This window comes from Choristoneura fumiferana, chromosome 18 (assembly GCF_025370935.1).
Source record: "Choristoneura fumiferana chromosome 18, NRCan_CFum_1, whole genome shotgun sequence".
In the NCBI taxonomy this organism is placed as follows: Eukaryota; Metazoa; Arthropoda; class Insecta; order Lepidoptera; family Tortricidae; genus Choristoneura; species Choristoneura fumiferana.
In genome coordinates, this window is record NC_133489.1 from 21,047,940 (window position 1) to 21,072,887 (window position 24,948).

The following is a 24,948-nucleotide window of genomic DNA, read 5'->3' on the forward strand; positions in this document are numbered from 1 at the left end:
TGTCTTTTCTTTAAATCAGCAGAATTTGTGCTTATTAAAACAGATGAGACTAGTATTCAGTACTTTTTTAGTTCCCGCATACGAGGGGTAAAAAGGATCTTTTGTTAAAAGTTTAACTTTTAATACCAATTCTATTACTGATGACTGTACTTGTCGTCCAAATTAGTTATACAGACTACAGTTAATTATGACATATGAACTTGTACTTACATTTATCATAGAAATCAGTTTTGCAATGAAACCTTTATTTGTCAGTTATTCATTCAAATTAATAACAGCCAAATTAATGCATCAGCACTAATTAATTTCCATTCATAATTATACAGGAATGGACAGAAATTATACGATAATTTGTGATTACCTGTCTGAATCACTAAAAACGTTTATCCCAATTACGGTTCGACGAAAATTTTGCCTACTTTAATTTACATCAAACAAAGCTTGATTGAACAAATCACCGACACAACACATAATTGTTGCATCACCGCAAACTAATTAAACCTAAGCCTTGAAATTAAAACCTGCGCTAGCGTTTGATTTTTTAATTGAATGCACTCACGTAGAAATTTTATATCTAGTTTTGCAATGGTGTCTCATGAGTAACGCTAGATTTACACTAGCTCAGTAATAGGAATTTGTACGGAACACATTTTTTTTAATAACTACACAACTGGTAAATACAACGAATGAATTATCATCCATCTGATGGAACGTGGGGAAAGTTAAATCACGTTGTATGGGCATGTCTTACGATCATAGTTCATGTCGTATTTTTCTGCAAAATTTACAAATTAAAATGTCTTTGATCTTCTTAAATTTACGGAAGTATTTTGTCTTTAATTAAAAAAATCATGAAATATTACACATTCACAGAGTGCCGGACCTGCAGTGCTACTGCGAAACTCGAAGTTCGTGTCGTGCAGTCCCTCTCGCTCTCGTATTAAATAGTATAAGTGTCAGAGGGACCGCACGACACGAACTTCGAGTTTCGTAGTAGCCCTGCTGCGTGCGCTGCGTCTTTCGATACGCAGACGCCACTTTGAACATGTGTGGTTTATATTTTTAATAAAAACATGTGCATGTTTAACGTTAACTGTGTTAGCGAAAAGGACTAAGCATTAGTAACTCTAGTAGTAACTGTGTCAGTGTAAATTTAGCACAAGTTAATGTTATGTTATTACGAGAATGAATCGTTAATTAAAGCATTTTGGGTAGGTTAAGTTCACAATATTCCTGGCTTAATAGTGCAGTCAGTTTAACCGTCGGAGCTACAAAAGTACGTTAATGTTTCATTAAACAAATTGAGTACCTAGTTGAGTGTTGCCAACATGATAGTTTTGGTTGAAATACACGTTTTTTTTGGTAAATTCATTTTGAATAACTGCCGCATACAATTTGAAACTCACTGAAATTTATGAATTCTTATAAAAATAATGTCATCCACCTGACAGGCAAGCTATGCAACGTGTTAGTTTTGATTTCCGTTAACTTTAACGGATTATTTGACAGGTCAAATAGAGTTAATTTCTCTATAATACTAGTAGCTGAGCTTTTGCTGGTTAAAATACAATAATTAATAAAGAATAACTATACTTAATTATACGCATACACTCTAAAAGACTCTTAATTTATGATGCGTTTTAAAAGTCCGTAACTAAAGCAGTTTTAAGGTACTTATATATAATATATAAACGTGAGTTTTTCCATGTCCTTCTCATGTGTCAGTCGTTAGGTTAGGTTAGTAGATTTAATGATTGGTTTTTTGGAGTCTTTTTGTATTTTTTTTATTTGATTGCTTAGTAGCGACATCTCTTGTCTGGGTGAGCGGTTGGTTCCGAAAGAGTGTGACGTCTCTCGATGAGAGCGGAACATAGATGTCGCTAGTGCTGCTGCATAAGTAGCGTAGTAGAAATAAGCAACCTGAGATATGTATGCATAGGAAAAATTCGTGTCTAGATTCCTGTCCAGCGGTGGTGTAGGGGTTATAGCACGCAGCACGGATTGCTGAGGACCTGGGTTCGATTCCCAGCGCTGGTCTCTTTTTCTGGTTTTTCTGTGCATCCATGTCTCAGTTTGTACAACAATGGCGCGAAGTTATGTACTTAAGTTTTATTTTCGATTTGGCCAAAAATTTGATAAACTGCGCTGTTTATCGTAGTTAATTGAAATCAAGAAAAACACGGTATAAATAAAAAGTTGGACGATACTTTGTTTAGAGCCGATCCCCTTAAATGAGAGCTCAAAATAAAATACTGTCGTCTTCAATGTGAAAAGAAAACAATAGTTCCCGATAAACGAAAGGGGTAGAAAATGTGGAGTTAATAACCCAGGCGCCCATCTAAATAATCGTTCCATTTTTAAAATCAATGTTTTAATCGGACCATTAGGAAAGAGGGGAGTAACGGTAAAAAGTAATATCCTACCAATTAGAACACGCCGTTGCCGCAACGGAAAAATCCTTAGACGCTGATTGGCCATCATCATAGAATTTAAGATGTTTTTTGTTTTCTCATTCGCGTATAGTTAGGTAATTAAGTAGAAATGTTACTTAGCGAAATGTGTGAATGAAATGGAATTATATATTATAATTTTTATTTTTAACTCCCGACGCTAATAAGGGTGTTATGTTTGACGCCAATGTCTGTCTGTCACTGGCATCGTATCTTTCAAACGGGTCCGGGTTTCCTTGTGGTTTCTTTTTAGCTTGGTTTCATCAAAATTAGTGCAGCCATTTTGGAGATACTGAACTTTGTAATAACAATAGGTATCAATGTTTGCAACTTTTCTAAATTAGTTAGGTTAATTAACGGCTCCTCATTCCTCATGCATTAGGTAGGTACTCCTGTATGCTTAATAATTTAAATATTCTATTGTTCTTCAGTGCGACATTTTTTTTAATAGAAAAGCAATATACCAACATTCATAACATATTCATCAGTAGGTGATTAAAATTTGTAATTCAAAACGCGTAGCATCAAAACATTTGGGGCGCATTATACATTGCGCGTCCATTCCAAGAATCTAATTTAATTCATTGAATTCAAACGGTACAACCCTTTGAGCCCTTAATAAATCCATGCAAAAAACCCGACAATAATTCATTTCGCCACGACTTTGTTTGTGGTGGGAAAAAACTCCCACTTTTACCCGACTCGGCAGTGTTGTCCCACAGCCACGATTTAGCACAATCCGGGATTTACTAACCCCTTTTTGTGCTAAGCTCACGAAAAAAACTTAAACAATTTGCTTTTTAACGTTTCTGCAGAAAAACTTTGTAATACGTTGTACTTATTCACGTGCGTTGTCTTATAAAATATTAATTCAGGAAGGTATTATTAATGAAAGTGATTTTTTTTTCATTTCTCGCTGTACATATTAGTACGTAGCGTGAACATGAATTTTACATTAAATATGTATGATTAATTTAAAGACCCATTAGAAAAAAAGAGTGCTAAATCCTATTAAGTCCATCAGAAATAATTGTAGTACCCACCCATGACTATTTGTCAGGAGTTATGAGTATGTATCATTTTCAAGGTAGAATTCATCCTGAAGTAATTTTATTCAGTTACTAGCCAGTATTTGTCTGTCACTATCCCTAACCAATAGATAATTGTCGTCAATTAATGGGTAATTTTAGTCAATCAACAGGTTACTTTTATCAATCATCGGGTAACATTCATCAATCAACGGGTAACTTTCGTCAACCATTGGGTAACTTCGTCAATTAACGGGTAACTTTCGTCAACCATTGGGTAACTTCGTCAATTAACGGGTAACTTTCGTCAACCATTGGGTAACTTCGTCAATTAACGGGTAACTTTCGTCAACCATCGGGTAACTTTAGTTAATCAACGGTGAACTTTCGTTGACCAATCAGTAACCCTACTCTCACCTATTATACATCAGTACGTCAGGCTTCCATAGCTTGTTTGGTGTTATGCGTAGATCTTTCACGCCGCCGTATTCGCTGTCGTTCCATCTCAGGTTGTAGTCGTTCCATTCCTGTCATACGCAGAACATGTGTTATGAATTAGAACGGGACAGAGTGAATGAGCATCTTTGTATTACCGTGAAAGCTGTTACATTTTAAATAATAAAGCAAACACGTGCTACTAGTATTTTATGGATATGAATTTGGAATGCAAAAATGCTCCTCATGATTGTTTGCAAATTTTATAAAAATCTCATATTTTGTTCTATATTTTTTTTACTTCAAAAAATTGTGTTAATAAACACACGATCGTGATTAGCAAGAAAAGAGTATAATTGAAAAACAATTTTGAAGCGTGACAATTGCTGCTGAATCTTGGATTAATGGAAAATCAACTACACTAATCAATAGAGCCTAGGGATATTTTTCGTACCTACAGAACATTTAAATATAGGCATATTAATACCTACTGAGCAAAACACCAAATTTGTATTGGAATATCATAATGAGCACTATTCCAAGACTTTTTAGTTGTATGTAATTATACTATGAAGTATATCACATCATCATTATCCTGGGGAATAAACTTACCTAGTTATGCAGAAAAGCAGTCTGAATACTTAGCAAGTACTTTCGCTTTTCGGTTGGAAACTTTTTCTCAATTAAAAAGGTTTTTTAGCTACGAGCGTCTTAGCAGCAGCCACTAATGACGTCATAATGTTACTCCGGGGTCGTGCCCGTTCTATAATTATAATTAGGCATCCAGGCCATTTGCCAGATTTAATTTATAATACTTTTTGTTAGGAAGACTAAGTTCTAAGGATTAAGGAAACTCATCTAAAAAATAACTGTGTAATTAAGTTTAATTTTTACTTTAATACGGACATTAAACGTCCTTTTTTTTTGCTGATACTTTTACGTGTTTATGATTATTAACAGAGTTGATTTACACCCGATCCTTACCTTTACTCCAAAGTAGGTAGTGTAACAAACTTGCTTACATTGCTTTAGGATGGGTACTTACCGACATTGGACTTTTTGAGTCCTCCCGACAGTTAAGCTTTTGCATGTGCTACCGATTGTATAGTGTAGTGGAACATAAGGCGGTTTCGGAGCCCAGCGTTGTCTTGTGACGAACGCGTACAGTAATTGTCATTGTGCATAGAATCTGTTCCCTCTCACCATTTTGTTTTGCGATTATTTCGCCTTAAGGACCAAAGATGCTATGTCCTTGCTTTTATTTACTTACTTTTAGTCCCACTCATCATTAAGATATGTTACAGAGTAAGAGAAATTTGGAGAGAGGGTCCAATGAGCTAGTGTACTTACTGCAAAATAGCACGGCATGGCAGCTAGTGCCAATCCACCCGTCATGTAGGGTACTTAGGGATCAGGTAATCTTAATCTCCCATTAATATTATGTAGCTTAAACAGCTCCACGGTAACCACAGACAAGATAATCATGTGAACTTCAAAATTGTTTTCCATTTCAAGTACCAACTGGCTGGAATTAGCTCGGCTACATTTGTAATATAACCTGTTTCGATAAGACAAAACAAAGCAACTGTGCCCTACAAACTTTGCCCTTATTACAAAAGTTGGGACCGGCAAGTTGGCAGTGTCTCGCGCCACGTATTTGCCCGTTATGAGAGCGTCTATGAACTGTCAGAACTTGACAAGTTTTAATATGATCTTTATAATAACCGTGTTGCATTTTGAAAGTAGAACAGCCTTGAAGTTTTCAAGCGTGGAGTTAACATCAACACCATCACTCAACATTTTACTGGCAGGCCTATTTAATTTTATTGGCAATCCTTACATTGTCATTTTATCTACATAATTATTACCCGTACCAAATTTCAAGTCAATCCAAAAAATAAAAGTGGTTGAAATTCGATTTAAAAAAAAGTTAACCAGCAATTGACCCTACGTTACTGATTCAACGTGCTAATGTTAAATTGAAATATATGTGCAAAGGTCTCATACAATTTCATTGCAAGCATTTGTCTCAGTTCTCCTGAGCTTCGAATTGAGAGGGAAATTAAATCCAAGACTATATTGTGATAAATTGTTATCACGTTAAAGGTAGGTACTTAATTAACATTGGAAGAAATAACGTGGTAATTTTTCTAAGTTAAAAAAATAGATAAGAGAGACTCGTTCTTCAAAAGGGGTCCTTGTAATTCATAAGTATAACAAAATTATTTTTCAAATAAAATTCTGAAATGGCAATACTCAAAACAAACCTAGCACGATTTTTTACAAAGAGAAGGGAAATAATATCTTAGTCTTAGATAACTTTCCATTTCAATCTCGCTACAGCCTGGGCACGTCCGTAGGACAGGTTGTAAATGATTCCCATTGCCTTTACACATCTAGAGTCTATGTAAGTACAGCCAGTTGGTACGCGTTAGAGTGAGACAGATTAGTCGTTTCAGCGCGCTCGCACCCTCGCCAAGGCGTAATTATGACATCAAAGAGAATTGTTATTTATAAATCAATATAACAGCGTAATTTTTGGAGCTACTCTTTAACCTTGGGGAGAAAACGGCACTTACAAAGCAACTGTTCCAACGTAAAGTAACCTAAAAAATCATTGCAAAGAAGCCTAATTTCATTCGAAACATTTATCATTTTTGATAATCTTTAATAATCAAACGTATATAATTTAATGTCTCTTTTTTTTAGATTAATTCTTAGTGTTCAGTAATCCAATGCTAACTTCAACCTGATTTAATCTCTTATATTAATTTTTCAGTTGAAATGGTTACCTTGAAAAGATCGCTCTAACCTAACCTAATTTGGCTTTTAATTTTTCTCTGTGTATCTACCTATTTTCTGTATTGTTTATTATTGTGACGTTGAATATAGAGGCAATATTGTGTTGTATTGCACTTTAGCACATTATTAAACTAACTTCAACTTTTTTTATCATATAACTATGTAATATAATGTAACAATTGTTACCTTTTTTGTTACTTTTATTAATTATAGTTTATCCTTATAGTGTGTTACTATAAGTGTAAATAGGTACTTTTTTTGCCAACCTGTTAAATAAATAAATAATAAAATAAAAATCATTTATTCAATTTCTAGAGGGTACATTATTGTACCTGTTACTCCTTAAAACTAAGACCTGTAATGTAACTTGTTGTCTTTTTGATATTCTTTTAAATAAATAAAGTAAGTATACTGTCATAAGCTCCTCAGCCTCCAAATTCTCAGAAACGACTGTGTGCGTCGTTCTTTAAAATGAACAATGACTGAGCCTCAAGAAAAAAAAACTCGTCTATGGTTCCTGGTCAAAAAGTTTACCTGACAGCGGAAACCCAGACTTTTTATTTGACAAGTATTTTTTTATTATTTCAGTTTAGATTAATTACTTGTTTATATTGTATTCCGATCCAATTTATAACAAGCGTAAACAAAGACACCATTAACCCGACCATAGACATTTAGTGATGTGAAAACCTAGAACCTATTGCAAAATAATTAATCTGTTCTGTAAATCGATTGTTTATTAATTGAATAGATCAACGTATTTTTGTCTATTTTATTATTTACAATACTTGATTTAATTCCAAAGACCGTTTATTCAATTATAAAAGCAGTAACTTTTTTTTAATTATAAGGAATGTAAATCAAAACCACTTATCATCCGCGCATTGATCGATTTTTAAAATGTCAAATTTTCCACCATCTCTTCGCTAGTCTATGCTACTACAGATAATACACATGTTTCAATCAAAAAATAACGTCAGATTTTGACGAAGATTTTTCAAATGAAAAATAAATATTGAAATCAAGTGAATTTTGGTGAAAAAAGTGATTAGACATCTAGTTAAAAGACACGAATTATAGATAAATGTGCTATTGATTCGATCCAGTGGGTGTTTATACAAGAATTTTGATGAAATCGGTTTGTTTACACTTTTAATAAATTAGATAGGCATATCGTATAGTAATTCTGGGATTTATCTCGTTATCGGTCATCCACCATTACCTCTCATAATTTGTTTTCTAGATTTTTTAACGAATAAAGGCAAAATACACTAGACCTCAGCACTAGACAGTAGACGCTAGTAAAATTTTCCTCTGATGGGCAGAGTAATATATAAAAAAAAGCTAACCAACTAGGTAGGTAGTTAATATAAAATGCTAATCAACTTTCAGATCTTAAAGATGTAGATCTGTTTAAAGGTATCTACCGCCAAATATGGAGCCTGAATAGAACTTTAAAAACCTAGAAGAAACGTTCTTCATTAATTTCGAATAATATTAAGCTTCGGTAAACTTTTTAACTACCTATATCATTTGTATTAAATCCATGAAGATAGTAGGTAGAAAGCATAACAGAGTGAATATACGTCAATAATGAAGACAAACAAATTGGCACTTTCTTGCCGTTCCGTTTTTAAAGTTATGGAAGAATAAGACTTCGTAAAACTTTGCCAAAAAAAATATTGTCGTTTTTTTGACACCACTCCATGGCTATTATGTGATAAATTGACACTACCATAAAGTAGTGTCAAAAGTTTACAATAAAACTTATAATATACAATAACTCTTAATAATTAAATGATTTTCGTGGTTATGTTTTAAGAAGGAACAATTGAGATAAATTATGAAACGTTTGCAATAATAGTATCGATTTATACTTCTTAAGATATATCTATTAAACGTCACAACTAGCACAACCATACATATGTACAAAATACAGTGCTGTACTAAAAAGGGATTAAAATACATACAATATATAAATACGAGTTACTGGCCATTTGTTCACGCGAAGAGTTTTAGCTCAAATATCATCACAATGGCCAGTAAATATCATGTACAATATTAAAAAAAGAAGTACAAAAAGGTCACAAAAGCTCTACGCATGCAAAGGAAAGTTCCAAGTCATCATGCACCAGAATATCTTAATTTCGGACTCACAATTGTTCTTTAAGTACTAAAGCATTTTTTTGTACGTAGAAAGACTGCTCTCCTATATTTTTAACAAGACCGAGGACTTTGGGGTCACTACATTTAGGGTCTAAGCTGCCATATTGGTAAATGCTAAATAATTATATTATTTAACTCGCTCAACAAACATACCTTAAATGCTGGAAACCGTTAAAAGAATAACTCAAATATTGCATCAATAAATTACAGCCAGTATCAAAAGTATGTACATTAAACGTTTTTATTTATTTACCATTTTAAAAAAGAAACAAAAAAAACTGAAAGTCTAAAAAACAAATAATACCAACCAATTAAAAAACGTTTTATGACACAGTTTTATTTAAATCAAATTATAATAACTCAACCTTATCTCGACCAACTCAAACGATATTACTTGCTCTGAGCTCACTAGCAATAAAAAAACTTGATTGTCTTTGAAAATAATGATCCTGGCACAAAAAATCCAAATTAAAACTATTAACAAACTTTTTAATCTTTCTTTTAGGTCCCATCGTGGTGCCGATTGGAATGAAGCAGCCACGGGAGCTGCTTAGTCACCTTTACCTTAACATTCCATGGCCATGCAGATCAAAATACTACAATCTGTAGCCATACAAAAATCAGCGGGCCCGGGTTGTGCAGAATCAATGTACAGTGGGCAACACGTCTCATCCAAGTGCATCATACAACATAACATCCAATATGATACTCTCAATTGACAGCTAGACAACCTACGAAATCATCCCACCCATGACATCAAGGACCTTGTTTTTTTTAAAAGCCCACGGCCAAAACCAAGGCTGTTTATTAGTTTTTTTATCAAACGTCAACCATTAGTACATATTGTTAAACATTGCGGATTACGCGGCAGTTTACATAAATAAGTATATAATTTAGGACCTAAAGTAGTATTTACATTGTACAGTTGACTTGACTACATTACATTCATTATTATGATGTTACTTACCTTAGACGAGACTAGTTTCTGATTACGTTGACTACTTATGTAAAATGCAAAAGGTCTACTTTGTCAATATAGAGGATACATACTAAAGTTTAAATTATAAAATAGTTTTCAAGCAGAAACATCTGCTACAAATGGACTAATTTCATTTAAAGCGATATAGCCGAAAATTTCATCAGTGGAACCCAAACCTATTTATTTTGGCTATACTACAACTTAATTCACAGATTACAGTTACTATACTTACGCAACAGATGCGATACTTGCCTTTGACTACTGCTATAATAAATTGTATTATCTACCCGCCAGCTCACCGCCGGCGGTGTGATTAGCAGTCATAGGGTTCATTTTGCTGTGACAATTGCCAAAGAGAATACACTACGGGTAAATAATAATGGCGAAGAAGTATTGTATCCTATTGATTTTGTTGTGTGTTCACTCTCTCGATTAGTCTTTAGTTTCAAGTTTCTTAAGTCTTTAATCCTCTATGAAATTCTTATAACAATAGGCATTCATAATAAAGAATTTATTATTGTGTTATGGAGTGACGCATCACTGCTTAATACGAGTACATGTTTAATATTGCCTAATGAACTGCACTCTAAGCCCTATATAACACCTAGATGGTATCTTATGAGAGCTTCTTACAAAAATTAACCCCTGTTGTTCGAAAAAACGCGCATGCCAGTTCTAACTACAGGTAAATAATTTTAATTAACAAAGAATTATTCAAGTTTCGATACCAATATTTATCATATCGATTAACCGGTTGAGTACTTAATAGATTCCTAAAAGAAGGTCTTGCTTTTTCACTTACACCACAAAGGGTCATATCGGGCGACATATTTTAGCTCTCCGAGAAAATTGCCTATCTGTAGATACTGGCCGCCATCGATATTAGTATTTTATCACGAAGTTGTAGGTTCAGGCTCCGACTAATTAAAAATCCTACATTATTATTGCTTTAAATAAAATCAATGAAGTGATTTGCACTCGCGAAAGATAAGACAGGGTCTACACTACTCCGCCACTGGATTAAAAACTAAACAACTCTCCATTACACATATCATGACAGAAAAATCCAAAACTGCCGCATATTCCACAGTGCAATGCAATTTTCCATTAAATAATGACAGTCAAAGAGAAAAGGAAACGCATCGGGAGGAAGGGAACAGAGTTAGAAATAGAAAAAGAAGTGAAACATAAACACGAACAAAAAGAAAGTCAAAATAGTTAAACGTAAAAGTTAGAAATTTTATTAAATGTTAATTTAGTTTCGTGTTTTTAATCACACTTACCAATGACAGCCATATATTGGTTATAAGTAGTTGATTCTTCTCGTCCTATTGGGTTAGACGGTGTCAACAAAAACAGAAAAAGGACGCAGTCAGTATAATAATCTAAACACTGTGACTCGACACCTTCTGGACACACAACGGGGGCTGGCGGCGCGCGACGCGTCTGCGTCCGCGACGGGACGCCTCGCGCGCTGCCTACACACAATCTAATATAGATATATATTATGCGAAATGTGTACAACACGACACACCGAATCTCCATGCGACACTCGGCCGCGATGGCGGCGCCGTCACGCCCGCCTCCGGGAACTTCCAAGGGTGCAGAACTCTCCAAGAATGTGTCGGAAGCGAGATTGATTTAGAATACGGTGCATCAAGTTGAGGTGCTGTGACGTGAGACGTGTTTCGGGAGGCGGGGCGCGGCGCCCGACCGGCTCCTACCACTTACCAAGTTAAGCCAGACGTTCGTGGTCAGGATTTGATTTTTCTCATCCTTATTTTGTTAAACGAACGCGCGGCGACGCAAGAAAGGAACGAAAACACATGATGAACATTAAAACGTTATCATCTGCGAGCGATGGGGCTGGTGGGCTCTTTATATTAATCTCGTTAATGGAGGTGTGCATGTAGTTGCGCTAAGTCTTGATCGTTAAAGCCACAGACTCATTTTAATCTCCTGCCCCCGATAAATTTGCTGGGAAAGCAGTAATCCGTTTTATAGCAAGATCTCTTTAAGCAAAAGCAATTAAATAAGAGATATTCAAGCGAATAACAGAGGCTTTGTGACGACTAGCGTTTTACGGCCGATTCAGAAAGTTGTTTTATTCGCTTAATATACTTGTAATTAAATTGGTTTTGACTCGCGCTTTCAGGTTTCGTTGACACTTCACAAACTTGAGGCAAATTTCGCCCCTTGGGTTATCAAGATGTATTTATTACTCATAATTATTAGTGCATAGATTTTTCTGAAACAGTGTTAATTTTCTACTTTATCGAATACTGAAAATTAAATGTAGAGCCAATGTCCGCTTTATTGAACGAAATCTTATGCTGACCTTTACATTTCGAATCAAACTTATTAAATGTTATTCAAGTCGTTAGTTAATCTAACTTTAGTCGTTTTTAGGATTTTGAATCCATTATAATTATACGGTTGGCAAATCGAGAGCCGTGGCCGAAGGCGTAATTAATATAAATGGGAGTAATTTATTAATGAAGCACCCCTGGTTCTGTTGTAAAATGAATTAACCCCTTTCAATTAGCTAATGCAAAATCGTTACGTATTTTATTTTAGCACTTTCAGGTATAATTAGTATTTTTTTTATGTATGGTGTACATAATAACCTGCATCAATATCTGCTCTGAAATATCTGTCACGTCCTACCGCCCCGAGAAATAGAGTCATATCAGATATTTATGCGCGTTTTGTTGTGTCAGATATTGTTGCTAGTAACTGTATTTAAATTTGGTAGGCTACTTGTTCTAATTTCAAAAACTATGTAAGGATTTTTATGCGAGTTATTAAAACAAGCCACTGACTTTCAAACCTGTGTTACATAAATCTCAAAAATGACTCAAAACTTAGGTAAGATCAACTATCTTTCAGGAAAAATCCTCAAATTTAGGTGATAGTAAAAACGCAACACATCAAGGACGTGACGTCATTTTTAAAATAAAAATTTGCATTGCAAATATCTTTGCAGAGGTTCATTGATCTTTTGACTTGGCTCAACAAGTTAAATAAAAAAGTGGAATATTTCATTCCTTCATTAATTTTGTGATACACATTTTAAATGTCAAACAGATCGACCTATTCCAATGACTTTCTTATTCGAATTCTGGTACTTAAGTAATTGACTCAAATGTTTATTGTGCGATCTAATGCAGTTCCCGACATTTTTCCACATTTTCTTTAGCAATAAAACATCCATCCGACATAAATTGTAAGCAGTATTTATACCACCATTCATAAATAGTAGGGGATTTAGCAAAAACATGGCCGGCAAAGTAAATGCTTGAAACGGAACGCAGCAAGCAGCGTGGTTGCCTTCCCGCTCCCGCTCTTATTCACCGCTTTCAATGGAATATTTTGAAATGAGAACCGTATGTTGCCAGCTTTTCATCATAAAGGGGCTGGCTTATTATAAAAAAAGGTTTTACGTATTCAATTTCATGGCTATTTCATTTATTCTATTTAAAAACAAAGGCTGAATGAATTAAAACCATCGACAAATACAGCTTAGTAACGCTTCTCAAGAAAGCATACGCGTAAAGTTGCCGTGATTATCAAACTTTTTTTTATATTGACTGGACTTGGGCTTTAAAACTTGCCCTAAGCTCAGCCATTTTCTAGTTAGGGAACAAACATTTTAGCTGATATTTCTGCATTTCTGAATAGCTCTTCAAACACTTTCGTATGACGTATGTTATTAACAATTATGATATATATTCGTATATACAATCGTTATACTGAACCTCAAAATACACGATGAATCACGGAAATATGGACAACTAACCAAATCGTATTAAGATTTCAGGTTATTTGTGGAATATTACTGTTTTAGTTAGTGGTAACTACTATTTATTTTGTTTGAATTCTTATTTATAAAAAGCCAAGTGATGGGGTAATTTAATTAATTAATTAATCTCAGCCTATTTACGTCTCACTACAGGCCACATGTCTTTTCTCGGAATGAGAGGGCTTGGGCCGTAGTTCTCACGTAGTTTCTTCACGATGTTTCCCTTCACCGTAAAGCTCATGTTAAACTACAAATGTCATTCCGCACATAAATCCCGAAAAACTCATAGGTGCTAGTCTGGGCTGGACCCATTGTGCGAGGAGGCATGTCCTCAGCAGCGGGGCGTAGGTATATAGGCTGGGATGATGGACGACTTTCGATTTTGACATTTAACGGGCGCAACGGACACAATGAACAAAGGAAACTCCGGCTGAAGGGTTTTGCACCAATGGCCAGAAAAAAACATAATACGCTCGCCGCGCTGCGAGTTGCGCGTACCTAGTCGCGACAATGACGTTAAGTCCAGGGGGGCTACTATGAAAGTCGAAAATCGAAGTTCGTAACGCACCGTCACTCTCGTATTAAATAAAAAAGGCCAAGTTTAACAAAGGCCAGTTTAGACTTGCAAGTAAAACCGCCATGCAAGTTGTATTACACTGCGGCGCTCGATTGACCGTATCAAACTAGTTCAATTTACGGTCTCGCAATGGAGCACGAGTTGCACGACCTTTCTTGCAGTCTAAACCGGGCTTTAGGTATAGACTTTCAAAAACAGTCTCGAAATGAGAAAAGTCACGTGACTCGCTTCTCCCATTACGTCGTACCCGCCTTCTCAAACGACTTTGTCCGCTCACTTCCGCCATTGTTCTGTGGCTAGGTTCCTCTCGTGTTAACAAGATTCCAGCTTGAGGGGCTACTACGAAATTCGAAGTTCGTATCGTACCGTCGCTCTCACTCTCGTATTAAATATATAAGCGTCAGCGGCTAGATACGAAGTTCGAATTTTGCACTTCGTAGCAAAAGGGCCAGACATTTCAATCCTTGTCTTTTCGCATTTTTCAACGTACAAATCACTTGGTATTCCGAGGATTTGGCGCACGTGGTCTGGTTTAAAGCGATAGACTTGTTGAATTTTTTGCTATGAAACTCCTAAAGTGGCAAGTTTTCTTGCACTCTTAAGACGAGGCGCTCGATGTTTTGCCAATTTTTCTTTCAATATTATGACCAAAGTAGGTAATAAATAAAGTGTGTACACGATAAAATCTGGCCATGCATGATCTGGTATTACTTTGCAATGAATGCTAATTTTCAAGCAGCGCTTTATTTAAGTAAGTAGTGGCTATGAAACTACATAATAACAATACAATCATAATAAAATGTTAGAACGTCTGTGAGTTTTAGCTTTATGTATTTCACTGTGCCTAAATTACTTTGAACAGCATTTTTTGATAATCTTTAACGAGTGCGTTTCCAACTTCAATACCACAATTGTATTTATATTTTCACAAGCTGTTTTAAGCTCATCAGGATATCATCTTTCTAAACAAAATCATGTTGTAACTGTTTTCTACTTTGGGGGAGTCGGGAAAACTTTCTAATCCAAGCACCAAAAGTAGTTTTATATGGGAGGTATTTTTCTGCCAAAAAGGCTAATTCACCAAAGTTAAAACACTTCCAAACTACCTCAATTGGAAGTCAATTCAAAAATGCTAGCTATTGTGAAAAGACAATGTAATAAACTATAAAGAAAAATGACCAATTTAAGAAATAAATGTATGTTTAACTATATAAAAACCTAGCAAAGACCGTCAGAAGACGTTGTTCAACATAATTTAGGCACTGTGAAATATATAAAGCTAAAACTCACAGATGCACGCCCTAACTGTTTATTATGATTATATTTTATTATGTAGTTTCATAACCACTAATTACTTAAAAAAGTGCTGCTTGAAAATTAGCATTCATTGCAAAGTAACACCAGATCATGCATGGCCAGATTTTATCGTTATTATGTGAATTAAATTGTAATATATGATATTTTTGATCATATATTCTAACAAATTGGGAGTCGGGAAACACGATTAGTGAAAATTTTGATAGATTTGAGCTCAAAAGTAGCGTTTTTACTTTGCGAATTATTCCGAAACTAAGAATTCCGACTACAATATTTTCAATTAATGAATATAATTCTTATTAATCCAACAAATTGGAACAAATTATTAAATTTAGTCAATAAGTTTACTTTTTATGATTTACTTCATGCGTTTGAATACTATACAATTTTGTTTAGCCAATTGTTTGGGGTGAGCTGGAGCTAGAATATATTCGGGGGTGCCTCGTCAGAATGTTTATTTTGTTTCTGTATTATCCCACATTTTTATCAATTATTAATGATATCTAAATGCACTTTTATGCAATCGGTTTAATTTATCGTGAAAGATACTTTCAAACAACTTAATTTTCGATGTCTATACGCGTTACTTTAATACTTATTTACGGCATTTATTTCATGCAAGCAAGTTGAAGGAACGGGAAAACAATTATTTATTACCTATTTGATAGTCTTATTTCGCGATTTATGATAATCATAATGTAGCATAATGAGATTAAGCCGTAATACGCTCTTGGACATTATAAATATAGACAAAGTACACCGTTGACTCTACTTTTTTTTTCGGAAGTAATAAAGAAACTAGCGTCGTTTTGATTACACGTAATGACGAACTAAGAACTATACTTCGTTTAAAGTAATAAAATAGGCGTCTTTACGCGACTTTTTTATAGCTATGACTTAAGCTTGACTCGAAATAAAACTCGAGCTTTATAAGACAATATTTTTTAACTTTGAAAAAATTAAGGTTACAAATTTTATTTACAACCCAAACATAAAAACGTTAGCTCTAAATTCGAAGTGTCACCGTAAAATAAACGACGTCTTAAAAATTTACTCCTGATAGAAGCACTTGCTGCGCTAGAATCGTGTAAAAACGCTTAACGGTAATCCCAAACCGCTCTCGCCGTAGTGCATCCAGTAATTTGTCATAAAAACGTCCATTTCTTTAACAACTCAATCCAAATGTTTGAAAAAGATTTTGTTTTCACAGCCCAACTTAAAACCTGTCCATTAACTTACGGCAAATGCATTCAATTTTACATGATTCGTAAATTGCTGCTTGATGTTATATCAAGTGCACATATTGAAAGAAAGAAAGAAAATACATTTATTTAACGTCACAATTAACATAATAATAGAACAAAGACAAGAGATACATGACTAGATAGGTCCCCGCTCAGCATAATGCCACAAGCCGTGGCGCTGGTTTTCAGTAAATATGATTGCGAGTAAATGTGACAATCGGTAGAGTATTAACATCCATTTAACACGATATAAACTCTAATCAAGTAATGCATTTCGATCCGCGTTAAACAAGAAACACTAAAGTTCATCACATCATCACTAATCTTACGCACCTAAAATTAAGTGACGCTTCACAGATGTCAACAACACTCCGCAAATGTTTACTAATTTCCAATTCTATTTATTCCGTATTTATTCGCAGTCAGCGAAGTGAACTCAAGCCCTTTATTTCGTGGAGCCACTCGGGTCTGAAAGGGCGGTTGTCAAACTGTCGAACTGTTGAAATATGCGACCGCTGAGACAGCTGCTGTCACTCGCCAATGTTTCGGATTCGCCTGGCTACTTGTCGCTGTGTAGACCGCGCTTAATAAGCGCGCTGTTTTTTAATTTTCTTTTGTTTTGTAAATTTTAAAATTGGATGGTTATTCTTATCTTCAATACTTTTCTTGCTTTTGGTTAGACAAATAACTGAATGCACTGCTGACTAAATGCCGTAAATAAATATAAAGTATTTATGAATTTTGATGTCATTGTAGTTACTTAAATAAAAAAATAGTTATTTATGATTTTCATTTAACACATCAGGGACGGCAAAAATTGCAAAAATCTGTTTTAGTTCCATTAGTTTTAACATTGCGAATCATATAATTTTTAGACGTCATTGTTTCCAATCGAATTAATTTCCGCAATTTTTGCATGAATGGTAAAAGATTAACCGACTGAAAAGTAGATGTCCTTATCTATAGTTTTCCAATAACAGGCTCTTATTCTAATTACGGATAATTTAACATTAAAGTTGCATTTTGTAAACGTATTTTCAGGAAATAAAGACTTACTTTTTAATAGACTAGGACAACATATTTTCAGATAAAATATTTGTAAGTACCATTTGTGTTTGTACCGCACAAAAATGTCGCGCGGCTAATGCTTTGAAACTTTTTAGAAAAAAGGATCATTAAAGTAAGAACCCTCATAATTTGGGGTTTAGTTCTGAACATGAAATGCCGATCATTCACACAGCAGCTTAGCAAATCACCGTTCCAAAAAATTGGACTAAAACTATCTCATTGTCACCGAGAAATAAACCTCGGATCGTGTTTTATACGATGTTAAATCAATTCAGAATATTTGGGATTATAGAATAATTAAAATTTATTTTTTACAAGGCTGTTGTTGTAAAAAAATACTGTTGAAAAATGTTTCCACACACTCATCGAAGGCGTGACTATTATACCTATGTTTTGAAAGAAAAAATCCGATGTCAAATTAATCTTAATGTGAGTGTTTAGATCAATTACTTAAACCTAAACATAATACTGAAATATTCTGAATTAAAAAAACACGCGAACACCCAAACGACACGCGCGTGATATGGCCGCCATATCCGCTTGCCCACCGGGCGGCGCTTGACAACAATTGCGTGCTTTGTACTATTAGCGACGCCCATCGTTACAGTTTGCGATAATTAAACGACTGTCGCTGTTTCAAGACGTTATCATAATATTTGTCAACTCTCGGCAAACAGGCTTTAAATTTTATATCAATATCGTTTTAGTTTTAGTTGCAAGTCCGTTGCTTGCAAGTTGCAAGAGATACTGCTATGAATGTGAATGATACGCATTTACAATATCTTGCGTCCACTTTCACAGGATACAGTCAGTTGTATAGAAGAGGCGCAGGCGCGGCGATACTGTAGCATGTCTCATTAGACAAAAAGTGAACTTTGAAATGTAACTTCTCAACAAATGGCGGTAACTAATAATTACAAAAGTTGAGCTTTTATTTAAAATCTAAATGCTCAGAGCCTGTATTATATTAACCGTGCCATTATTTAAATCTCTGAATAAAATTCACTTATCTTCTATTATTTAAGCACAATCATTCTACTTATTTTTTTTACTTCCAAAATTCATTTTTTTCTTAACCACCCGCGCTTCTTCTGCTCAAACCGCACCCAGTCGTCTTCACTACGAAATGCAAACCGGTTCCATTCCAGTTTATGGCCAACAAACATATACTCGTTTGGGATGAAAGTTGAAACTAATCTGCATTCCCTACTCACATGTTCCCACTTCTCATTTGACCCCACTTCCCACTCGACCCACTTCTTATTTGACCTCACTTCCCATTCGACCCACTTCTTATTCGACCCACTTCTCACTTGGCCCCACTTCCCATTTGACCCCACTTCCCATCTGACCCCACTTCCCATTTGACCCCACTTCTCACTTCTCACATCCTACTCACCACATCTATGATCTGCTGCAGCGTCAACCCGAACTTGACCTCGAGCGGTTCGCTCTCGTTGGCGACGGGGCGCTCCAGTGTGTTATAGGACGCCAACAGCGTGTTCAGGAGACGCTTCTCGTGGGGGCCTTGCTCCGATACTGGGGAGAAACGGTAGTATGAGTAACTGGCCCCAAGACGAAGGAATAACGGTAGTATGAATAACTGTCCCCGATGCTGGGGAAGAACGGTAGCAAGAGTAACTGGCCCCGATACTGGGGAGAAACGGTAGTACTCGTAACTGGCCCCAATACGGGGGAATAACGGAGTATGAGTAACTGGTTTAGCGTTTAGGTCCACAATCTGAACATAATCCATCTTTAATTACTAACAAAAGCCAAAACCGCTCATTGCCGAATAGCAAGGTAAAATAATTTGCATTTATTCATGGGCTTTTCTAACGCAATACGTGATTTAATTACCCAACTTTATAAAACACTACACTAAATTCAAATCTTATTTTTTAATTAGCGAAAACAAACGAATGTTTCTGGGCTCCACGCGTACCTATATTTTTTCTTAAGACAAAAAAACAGTTGCGAATCAAAGGCATGATCTAAGATCAGAATGATTCATTTTATTTTATTTCATCAGAAAAACATTTTGTTAGTGTTAAAGCGAGATTTTAGATTAAAAAGCGAGTTTATTACTATATACCAGTATAAATGCATGTTACCTTACTATTCAATACCACAACTATGAATATAGACCTCGGCAAAGTAACGCCTGCATAAATCAATTTACTAACATAACTAATAATGGATTCTCTCCAGATTGCAGAACATATTATTGGCATGAAATAATTGAGAAATAATGTACAGATCAAGTGAATAATGTGTTTTCATCGTATTATGTCGGATAAATTGGTACTGAAAAAGCCTAGCTGCAGTGGTTTAAATTACTAGCGTTTTTATCTCAATTATACTTTATAATTTTGTACATTAGAAAACAAGGCAAATACGAAAACGAAGAACGAACAAAACATTAACAACATCAGTAAGTTAATGTGATTTTTAGTCGATTTTCTATTGACGAATACAAAATAGGATTTTTATTTTTTAATTTTTAATTTATTACATTTAATGGACCAGTGGAGACTCGCGACAGGCATATTTTACATACTTAGATTTACTGAGATTCCAATTTTTGTAACAACATAAACCAATGTACGTTAAAAACAATATTTTTTATATTAATTTTTTGTATTGTTAAAAACTTTCTTTGTACACCTTTGGACTAGAATGGGCTCACCTTTCGGTTTTAATTACATTAGACACTTCTTAACAAAAAAACATTCGAATAAATCAGAAATATCACAATCAATACGAGTTTATTATATACCTACAATCAATTTGTAATACACTTAATTTAAACAAAAGCAAAAACATTAAAATATTTTTTTATGATAGTGGCAACCCTATTAGTAACTACGTAAAAATTTTACGATGAGTTCTATACCTTGTGCTAGGGACAAATAGAACCAAGGCAATAAGTGGTTACAAAATAGTGATGAGCTTAAAGCGCGCGGTTTGAGCGTTAAAAACGTCCCCTGATACGGATCTCGGTTTCCTTTCTCAGAATCGGTGTCCTTGTATCTACTAACAGTGGACTGTAAACTATTTAAATTTTATATAAAGTAACATATTTATGTAGTTTTTATTAATTTTGTTTCCTATCATATTATTGTATCATAAATTTATACTAAATGTCAAATAAAATTAAATCCTACTGCGTTACAGTCCGATTACAAATGACGTTAAAATAATAATATAATATCACACATTAAAAAAAAAGTAACATAATTATCTAAATAATCGCTTTTTGACTAAGTGGACCAGATATGTATGTGATTTTTATAGTCTAACCTAAGTTTTTTTTATTTTATTTTTTACGATTTTCGATTTAAGATGGGTACCTACTTAAAAAAAAATACTTGCGAGATTTTTTAACATTAAACTAGCTGTTGGCCGCGACTTCGTTTACTAAGAACTCAAATCAATTTAATAAAATTTACAAACAATATTGTTTCAGTTCAGCCGTTTTAAAACGAAAGGGTAACTAACTAACATAGAAAAAAAACAGTTTTATTACGCATTCAATAATTGTTACTTATTTATACTTACCTAATAAAATGTACGACAAAAAAATCAAAAATGATACTATAACTGATTCTCCGCTAGAAAATTTCAACATAAATACAATTTAATACAAACTTTAATTTTTATAATGCCAGTAGCATTGCATTACACGGATATTAAATTATCCCTCGGATTCACGAACGCGGATATCCGGCACATCACTAGTTAGCTAGTAGTTTCTAGTAAAAGTTGAACAAAGTATCTTGTTACTTTGTCATTTAAGTTACGGGGCAAGTCCACATGTTTGAGAACGGCGTTCGTTCTGAACTTAATTCAACTTTGACGCTCAGGTTGCGCGTTTAGGAAACGCGTGTAGAAGTTGAGGATGAACCTCTTTGAATTTTAGAACATTTTTAAAACTATTTTGGTTAGTAATAACCTAACCATAAAAATTTCATTTTCAATACAACCTTTTTTTGCTGACTGTCCTTTTTGTTGACTGTTCTTGCATTGTCACCCAAATTACATTTGCATACCAAATTTCAAGTCGATGCTATTAACCGTTGGAGTGTTCCGTCCTGCGGAGACGATCCTGGCCGGACTACCAGGATGTCACTACCAGATTATTGTATTGTCACGCAATTTACATAAGTATACCAAATTTCAATCCAACTACTGGAAGTTGGTCGAATTTAACTTGAAAGATTTGAATACAGACGGACAACGGGACAGGTGAAACTAAATAAAAGCTTGTAAAAAAAAGCTCGGAAAGGGCGAGCTGTCTTGCGAGTTTGCATAACATGGACTCATCATCCCAGCCTATATACGTCCCACTGCTGGGCACAGGCCTCCTCTCAGAACAAGAGGGCTTGGGCCATAGTTCCCACGCGGGCCCAGTGCGGATTGGGAACTTCGCACGCACCATTGAATCGCTTCGCAGGCTTGTGCAGGTTTCCTCACGATGTTTTCCTTCACCGCAAAGCTCGTGGTAAATTTCAAATGTAATTCCGCACATGAATTTCGAAAAACTCAGAGGTGGCGAGCCGGGGTTCGAACCCACGACCCTCTGCTTGAGAGGCGATAGGTCAAACCACTAGGCCACCACGGCTTAAAACAAACAAAACATGGGGTAAGTATGGGTAATCTCGATTCCGAGAAGTGGTCTGACTCACTAAATCCAGCTTTGGTATCGATACCGACTCCGAGAAGTGATCTGACTCACTAAATCCAGCTTTGGTATCGATCCCGATTCCGCTTCATCCACTCTAGCTCCTTTATCGACTCCGGTTCTATCGAGCGATCATTAATTTGTCTATGGCCGATCCGGCTCTGTTCGGTACCAGGTACCATCAGCCAAATAAGTGGCCTATCAATTTTTAAACAAGTTCCTATCAAATGAATATGTCGCTAAAGTCGAACTTTCAAGTTGGCAGACACGTCTATTGGCATTATTGTTTTATGACATGCAAGCGATTATCAACTCTAAGGTAAGGTAAGGTAGACCATATATTTGGCTGATGGTACATTCACCAGCATAAATACGAGTATTTGCTATAATCAGCCGTGCAAAAACATCTGTTTCTCCATGAAATCATAAATATGTGACGACGCTTGCTCGCTAAAAATAGGTGATGCTTTGTAATCGGCTTAGGTAAACATCGTTTCAATTAAGCGGCATTAATATCGAATCGGGGCGCTTAAAAATATTTGTTTACCTATTGAAATCAAAACTATGTGACTACTCCCACCGGTATATACTCGTATGTGGGAATGAGGGTGGATTTTTGTACGAATGATTTGATGTAAACGAGCGACCGAATGACTGAAGGATAGTTCGGAGTGAATGAGACGAGCGAGCGAGTGAAAGAGATTTAAGTTGAGTTTTGATCGGGTCAGTTGTGTTTTTCTGTTTTCTGTTGCTTTCGCTTTCGAAGTATTCCTTAATTTTATAATAAACTTTTTCTAACTTAAATTAAAAGTTTGTTTTCTTTCAAACGATTCCACATTTATACTTGTATATCTGTTACCTGTGAAAGCTTATATATTAGTCATTAGATATAGTTGGATCCATGTTGGATAGCATATTGAGTATACGAATATCTGACACTGACTTAATCAAAAATATGTCATTAACCTGCAAAAACAAACCTTATCAATCTGACATAGAGCAGTGGATTACATTTTCGCGATTTGGTACGCACATAATATTATTGTTTTACCACACTTTGAATTATAAGGGTACAAACTATGAATGGACATAATCCCCAAAAGGGGATTCATGAATAGAAAATCACATAAGCCCTCCATCATCCTTAAATAGAACCTTAAACTAACCACTACACATGACGTCAATAAAGTAGTATAAAGCTTACATACATAAATAGAGAAACAAACGGCGGGAAGCAACTTTGTTTCATACTATGTTAAGCCCGGTTTAAACCTGCAACAAAAATCGTGCTAGTTGCATTAGATTGCAAGGCCGTAAAGCGAACGATTACGCAGTGGTCACTCGAGCGCCGCAATGTAATGCTACTTTCACGGTTTTTCTCGCAAGTCTAAACTAGGTTTAAAAATTGTTTGCATCTCTATCATATTTGTGCCAATAAATGTATCTATTTCTTTCAACACAGAAGCAACCACAAAAACCCTTCTAAAGACCCTCGTAGATTGTAATTTATCTAAACTCATACGAAACCTGAAATCACTCCCTCGCCGAACCTTTGCAGTGTAAAGCTAGATTAATAACCTAAACAGGCTTACAGCTAACCTAACGGATAGTCCAAATCCATACTCGTACCTCACGAAACGACTTACGCCACACCTGTTCATAATCATTAGTCTGTAGACTCAATGTCTATTGTACAAGGGTTGATTTGGCTCAGCAGATCGAAGGGCCTATAAACCTTCGTTTGGGCTCCAATAGCTCTTAACGGGGTGATATATGGAGCAAGGAATGTGAAAGATAGGCCAAGCTTGTCTCGTGAATTGTGGACAGTTTTCAAATCACATGGCAAAAATGGCATCTAAAAAATTAAAACACATGTTTTGTTTAATACAAACTTTGATTGTGTTTGTGTAGTATAAATGTTTCAATTACCATAGTATATGTTTGTAAGTTGTAACTGTTCCTTAAATAAATAAATAAATACCGCCTTGTATTGAGGATTTTTTTTTCACATTTATTTATTTCAAAACTACCACTTCAAAAAAGGAGGAGGTACCTAATTAATTCGATTACTTTTTTTTATGCATCGTGCAATTTTTAATTTCCGTTTTTAAGTTCCGTAACTTCATGAGAACGTTCATCAGTTTGAATGAAGTCAATTTTTCCCGGGTAGTAGTAGTAGTGACCTAGCTGTTACTATTTAAAAGATAATCAAGACACGATAATTACATAATTACGTGCAGTAAAACTAAAAAGTGTTTTTAAATCACATAATATTTATCAAAAGAAAGTTAGTGATTTTTTATGTCTCTCTTATTTGTCACGTCAATGCCACACGTTCTCGAATGGCGTCCGCGGACCGGGAGACGAGCTGTCGGTAGGCCTCCAACAAGATGGAG

The 24,948-nt window shown here is 35.1% G+C and overlaps 1 protein-coding gene across 10 annotated transcripts in view; it reads right to left on the reverse strand.

Annotated features, from left to right (window-relative positions):
• LOC141438036 (neuronal acetylcholine receptor subunit alpha-7-like) overlaps positions 1-24,948 on the reverse strand; it is a 160,308-nt gene that overhangs the window by 30,095 nt on the left and 105,265 nt on the right. For 3 of the 10 annotated variants that reach the window (XM_074101678.1, XM_074101675.1, XM_074101674.1), the window contains exons 2-4: positions 19,268-19,407; positions 11,144-11,188; positions 3,896-4,005 (exon numbers count right to left, since the gene is read on the reverse strand). In XM_074101678.1, coding sequence (XP_073957779.1) covers positions 3,896-4,005; positions 11,144-11,188; positions 19,268-19,407 — 295 coding nt within the window. Of the gene's footprint in view, positions 1-3,895; positions 4,006-11,143; positions 11,189-11,591; positions 11,637-19,267; positions 19,408-24,948 lie in introns of all 10 variants that reach the window. The other 7 variants (XM_074101679.1, XM_074101676.1, XM_074101677.1 and 4 more) reach the window with 3 other exon arrangements.